The sequence below is a fragment of the Manis pentadactyla genome, chromosome 1 (assembly GCF_030020395.1).
Source record: "Manis pentadactyla isolate mManPen7 chromosome 1, mManPen7.hap1, whole genome shotgun sequence".
Classification (NCBI taxonomy): Eukaryota; Metazoa; Chordata; class Mammalia; order Pholidota; family Manidae; genus Manis; species Manis pentadactyla.
Genome location: NC_080019.1, coordinates 62179118 through 62185459, shown reverse-complemented (window position 1 = coordinate 62185459; position 6342 = coordinate 62179118). Strand labels below are relative to the sequence as shown.

The window sequence follows — 6342 nt, the reverse complement described above, 5'->3', positions numbered from 1 at the left end:
TTGATTTTCAACTGTGTGGAGGTCAATGGGGGTCACTGCCCCTATGTTCACTGTTCAAGTGTCAACTGTTCTGAATTAAATAGACTATATCATGAAATGACATGCACCTGTTCCACTTTTTAAAACACAGCTACTTGAACATTTTAAGTAACACATGAGGTTGGTATTGCATTTCATTTGGACACCCCTGTTCTAGATCAAGATTAATTTCAGGAACATAAATTACTATGAAGGTCCAGAGGAAGAAAATGTTCATCTCTGTTCCTCTTAATGGAATATTTTATGACTGCATGTTATTATCAACAGCTGGGATGTACCCAAAGTAATACAGTCTGGTCTCCAGCTCTGAGTGGCTAGGTTTCTGTCTCTCTTTCTTAAACCTCTTCAGGTGTCTATTTTTGAAGTTTTGTGAGCTTCATTCTGACCAGTTTGCAAACAAAATCATTTGCCCTGTAACCAAATATGCAGCCGAGGCGTGGAAACCCCCTCGATGTACATTGACAGATGACTGGATAAAGGTGTGGTCTGTATATGCAAGGGAATATTATTTGGCTGTGAAAAGGGGAATCGTGCTGTCTGTGAAAACATGGGTGGACCTTGGTTGGGGGCGTTATGCTGAGTGAGATCAGCTGGACGGGGAGGGGGTGGCTGTGGGTGCAGGAAAGGGAAGAAGACGGTCACTTACTTGTCTACCAGTTTCTTGGCGAACCCAAAGTCGGTGAGCTTGATGTGACCGTCCCTGTCCAGCAATATGTTTTCAGGCTTCAGGTCCCGGTACACGATCTCCCTGGAGTGCAGGTACTAGATGGCGCACACGATCTCCGCCGAGTAGAAGAGTCCGGTGCTGCCAGAGAAGCGGCCCCGGTTACGCAGGTAACTGAACAGCTCGCTGCCGGGCACGAACTCCATCAGCATGTACAGGAAGTGTTCGTCGTGCCACGTCCAGAACAGCTTGACCAGGAACGGGTGGCTGACTTACTTCAGCACCGACTTCTCGTTGTGCACATGCTGCTCCTGCTTCAGGCGGATGACGTCCGGAATGCTCATCACCTTGAGGGCGAAGAAATGCTTGGCTGTCTTCTCCTTGACAAGCTGCACCCCCCTGAATGTCCCTGTGCCCACGGTGGCTAGCGTGTCGAAGTCCTGCAGGTGGTAGGAGGGCGGCTGGGGCGCACCGTCGGGTGCCTCGGCGCGGCTCTCCGGGGCCGGCTCGGGCGCCTCCATAGGGACGCGCTCAGGTCCGGGGCGCGCGGGTCGCCGGGCTTCCCGGGACGCAGCCTGGGCGGGCGGCATCAGCGGCGCCCGGCCATGTGCGTCCTCCGCGTCCCGGCGGCGCTCTGGGGACTATGACAGGGCGCTGCGCGGCGCTCACTGCAGGAGGAGCAGGAGCAGCTGGTGGGAGTAATCGGCGGCCTCGGGGGGCGCGCGCGGGGGCCCGGGCGGCGGGAGCGCGGCCTGCGCGGGGGGTGCGGCCCGTCCGCGGGCGCCCGACTCGCTGCACATTCCTGGTGCCCGGTGTTTGCCGCCGCTGCGGTCGCTGCCCGCACGCCGGGGCGGGGGAGCCGGGCGGAAGCGGCCTGGGCGGGGCCGCGCTCTGCCCGCCCGCCCGACAGGCCCGGACGCGGCGGAGGTACAGCCCTCGCGCGCCTAAATGTAATTTAATTTTAAGAGGAACTGAGGCCCATGGAATGTGGAAGTTTTAGCCAAGGTCAGACTTGTTTGGAAAAGAATGGGATCCAGCACATATATGGAGACAAATTGGGTGAGGCGACCAAAAATGTGGAAACCCCGGAGATTCCTCTGAACCCTGAGCCTATAGAAGAAGCCCGTTCCTGTTAAAGGTTTCACATCTGCGTGCTTCCCCAGAGATACTGCTGGGAACACTGCACCTCACTCAACTGGGTGCTTCCGCTGGTCTCGGCTAGCCTCACTCAAGCATCAGCAGGTCTGCTGGGAACTCTGTTCCAGCCTGGGCTTGCTGGGACAGCTCTGCACTAGGTGAGCTTCATCCTCTGTCTGTCTATGGATGCCCTTCTCGCGGTGATGGTAGAAGTAAAGGAGAAGGGGACACCCTGGCACACCATTACTTCGGCCTCATTCTAATTGTCAGAGCAGGTGTTCAGAGTGAGAGAGCCCTGGAATGATCCGGTGGTACAGCCAGAGGGCAGAGAGAGAGAGAGAGAGAGAGTACACAAATCCAGTCCCATGCACACATTGCTCCCCTGGGGCGGGTGGACCCACTGCACAGCTGGTGTGGACAGTGAAACCGTAAACACTTCACTTCATGGTGCAATAGAAGGACCCTGACTCTTGCCCAAGGGGTCTGAAATACAGAAAGCTGAGGGTGTGCCTGACAGCCTTTGATGCACCATAGCTAAGTAGTCCAAGGAAAGTTTATTTCAGACACAGGGAACAGGCATTTATGTATTGGTTGTGTGCTGAGCTCTTTGCATGTAATGCAGTTTGTGAGCTTGCTAGCTTGCCCTTCACTGAGTACAAGATTCTTTGGGGGAACAAAGGGAAGGTGTCCAGCTGGGCTTAGCCCCAACCATCCCTCACATTATCATTTTAAATTAACCTTGTTTCTGATATATAAAGATTTAAAAGATTCAAAGAGCCAGTAATTGGTAATGACCACTCTTGCATGTTTTATGTGAATTTACTGCATGTTTTGTAAGATGGTGGCAGATGTTTATTTATTAATTACCATGATGTTCCTTTTATCCCCATTAAATCATTTCCTTTAGGAGGACAGACTGGTTAAAGGATATTTCTGGTGAACATAACTTTATTGTATTTATTTGCCTGTATACAAATTTCCTTAAATCATTTTAAAAGCGAATTCCAAAACAATTTATTATTTCCTGGACTCTAAACTAAAATATTTATTGTTCAGTAACAGTTTCAATGATTTTGTAGCTGAGATGATATATACGACACAATTAATGTTGGCAATATCTGAGAATATATAATGAAAAAAAATCATTAACTGCCGTACCCTAGCTCATTAACTGATCTAAGTCTGAACTCCTATATTTCACATGGTAAGTGTTTGCTTGTGTGAATGTAAGTGTATGATTATGTGTTTAATAGTTAATGCCCAAATTATGAAATATCAATATCAGCAGTTTTCAGTACTGTTTAGACTGTTACAAGCCAACATTAAATCAAAATGCTCAAAATCACTGATTCTGAATACATATTTGTCATAAGTTAATAACAATTAGTTGGATAAATATTTATTATCAAATGGATTACATTTACGTTACCAATTATAATACTCAGATTTTGTGTTTTACTCCTCTCAATTTCATTAATACCTACATTTGTTGTTGTTTATGTAGTTTTAGTGCTTATAAGCAATGCACATCCATTAACATAATTTGTTATAACTATATTACAGTTACTCATAACATTTTACTAATCTCTTTTATTTCCTCATCTCTACTATTCTTAGCAATTTTATCCATGCGCGAGGCTTCAATTATCTCCTTAAAACCAACGACCCCCCAAATGTATGTCACCTTCCCGAGCTCTCCTTTGAATTTTAGAATCATAGAACAACTGCCCACCTGAGAGCCCCTCGGGTGTCTCGATGGCTCCTTAAATCCAGTATGTCTGTGTCAGAGCATCACCCACTCCTCGCCTCCAATCCCTAACTTGTTCATCTTCCAGTGTTCCTACCTCAGATATCAGTATCCAGTAGCTAAAACCAGAAAACAAGGAGACACATATTTTATGCTCTTATTTCTTTCACCCATTCCCAGTTAAAACCTCTCACCAGATCCAGTTGATTAATATTACTTAAATGAAAGTAGTACCTTTAAGATAGGCACATTCGCATCTTTTCTTCCTAACACACATTTGTAATTTTACATGTTTTTTGTAAGTTATTTGATGTGGTACTCCACTCCACCCCACCCCCATACTAACTAGAGGCATTACAAAGAAAGGAACTGGGTTGGATTTTACTCTCCAGATTTCCCTAATTACCAGGAAATTAGGACACTGTAACCCAAAGACGTGAAAAGGCGTTATTGGTTGAAGTCCCACTCCCTTTCCTCCATCCAGTTAGCCTCTGGGAAAGTATTGTGTTTTGGCATGTCTGTGTTTGCAAACAATGCATATTATACCACAAGTACAGCCAGGTACTTCTGCCCATGCATTGCAAAGACACATTTATAATGCAAAGTAGAGAAAAAAAAAATAAGATTACTTATTGAAAATGTCATCAACCGCAGGGAATGAAAGTGAACGAAATACATCAATCCTCCTGCCTACCTTAAAGGCAAGCAGAAAGCAGAACTGCTCCTTTTAAATCGATGAAATTAACAAAAGCAATTGAATGTGGCAGAGAGATGTCAGGTAGAAATCAGCACATGTGGGACCTGAAGACTGTGAATAACTTAGAGAAAGACATCAATGCCTCCGCAGCTAGTGATTACCTCACTCTCCGTGGGGCTGTGAAACATGGCAGCACTTGTCCCTGTGCCAGGAAGTGTCAGGACATTAAAGGTTCAGCCCAAGTTATGTGAAATAGGACAGAAACTATTTGCCCTAAATAGTAAACCATTTAACTTTCAAAGTTCTGAAATATTTAAGCTAGAAATACTTCTTATACTGGAAGATGTTTAAATGGCTACTTTCTAAAGACAAAAAGGAGAGCATGTGCCTATTTTTTAATTCATAAGAAAATTATTAAATCACTTGCATTTCAAAGAGCCCACTTTCAATTACCCATGAAGAGATTGCCTACAGGAAATATTAAATACCAGGCTGGCGTCTCCAGCCTTCTCAGACCACTGCCTCCCTTCCACCTTCACCTGTGTCCTTGGGGAATAAGAACGAACTTCAATATCAGCAGAACGAAAACATAATGGCCACATTTACAGAATAGTTTCCATGATATTTTTATTCCAAGGCAGAAGGAAGGGAGTTGTGAGCATAAATGGCATACCCCGGATTTCTGCTCTTCTGGTTTTAATGGCGATCCACAACATCCAGCTAAAGATTTTCCCCCTGGTCCTTGTTGTTTTGCTCCTGCCCCTAGGGTATGCAGCCACTTAGGCCCCTACCAGCTTTTCCAGCTTTTCCAGCTTTTTCTTTTTTCTTTATTTTTACTTTCTTTATTGAAGTAGCATTAATATACAATCTTAAATTGGTTTCAAGTATACAACACAGTGATCCAACAGTTACCCATATTATTAAATCCTCACCTGCACTAATACAGTTACTCACTGTCAACATAGGAAGATGTTACAGAATCAGTGGCTATATTCTCCATATTGTACTCCATCCCCATGGCAAATGTGTTTTATGATTGAGAAATTTTGTGCTCCTCTGTCCCCCTCACCTTCCTCACCCACACACTTCAACCCCTTCCCCATGGTAACTACAAGTCACTTCTCAGGATCTATGCATCTACTGCTACTTTGTTCATTTTGTCTCATTTTTAGATTCCACAAGTAAATGAAATCATATAGTATTTGTCTGTGTCCACCTGGCTTATTTCACTGAGCATATTACCCTCTAGTTCCATCCATGTTGTTGCAAATGGCAGGATTTCTCTTTTTTATGGCTGAATAATATTCCATTGCATATATGTACCATGTCTTCTTTATCCATTCATCTATTGATGGACATTTAGGTTGCTTCCATGGCTTGGCTATTGTAAATAATGCAGTGATAAACATAGGGGCGCATATATCTTTGCAAATCAGGGACTTTATTTTCTTCAGGCAAATTCCCAGGATTGAATTACTGGGTAATACGGTATTTCTATTTTAAGTGTTTTGAGGACCCTCCATTCTGCTTTCCATAGTCGCTGCTCCAACTCACATTCCCAGCAACTGAGTATGAGGGTTCCCATTTCTCCACATCGTCACTGACACTTGTAATTTCTTGTCCTAGCTTTTTCTTTACCATGGCTTCCTGCCTCTGTTTCCCTCAACCCTAGCATTTTATGAGACCTCAAAAAATATTTTATGAATGAACAAATGAATGTCATGAATGTCTGAGGGCAGCAAATGACAGCACTTTACAGAGACATCTTCAGTCCTTTGTCCCCAAAGATAGGTAATAGACGTTAGAAGGGTAAGGAAGAAAGAGAAGAAAGAAGGGAGGGAAGAAACACATGGAATGCCTAAATTTTGCCATAGTTCAGGTTTTTAAAAATAAATATTTATTCATATTCATTTGACACTTACTTATATCAAGGTACATGGCATACAGTTAATGTCATGATTTTATAACTGAGATAACTGATGTTCATTCAGTTTTGACAACATACTTCTGAGATGACGTATTATTATTTCTATGTAAAGAATTATGTCTTGAGGAGGT

The 6342-nt window shown here is 44.1% G+C and overlaps 1 protein-coding gene across 1 annotated transcript; it reads right to left on the bottom strand.

Moving 5' to 3' along the window:
• Nucleotides 1-655: 655 nt before the first annotated feature.
• Nucleotides 656-1510, bottom strand: LOC118919421 (cAMP-dependent protein kinase catalytic subunit PRKX-like). Its single transcript, XM_057497627.1, has one exon. It carries the CDS (start codon nt 1291-1293, stop codon nt 976-978), a length of 318 nt encoding a protein of 105 aa, XP_057353610.1. The 5' UTR covers nt 1294-1510; the 3' UTR covers nt 656-975.
• Nucleotides 1511-6342: the final 4832 nt, after the last annotated feature.

Coding starts and splice junctions, on each gene's coding strand:
- LOC118919421 (XM_057497627.1), bottom strand. CDS start 1,293: ATGCCGCCCGCCCAGGCTGCGTCCCGGGAAGCCCGGCGACCCGCGCGC.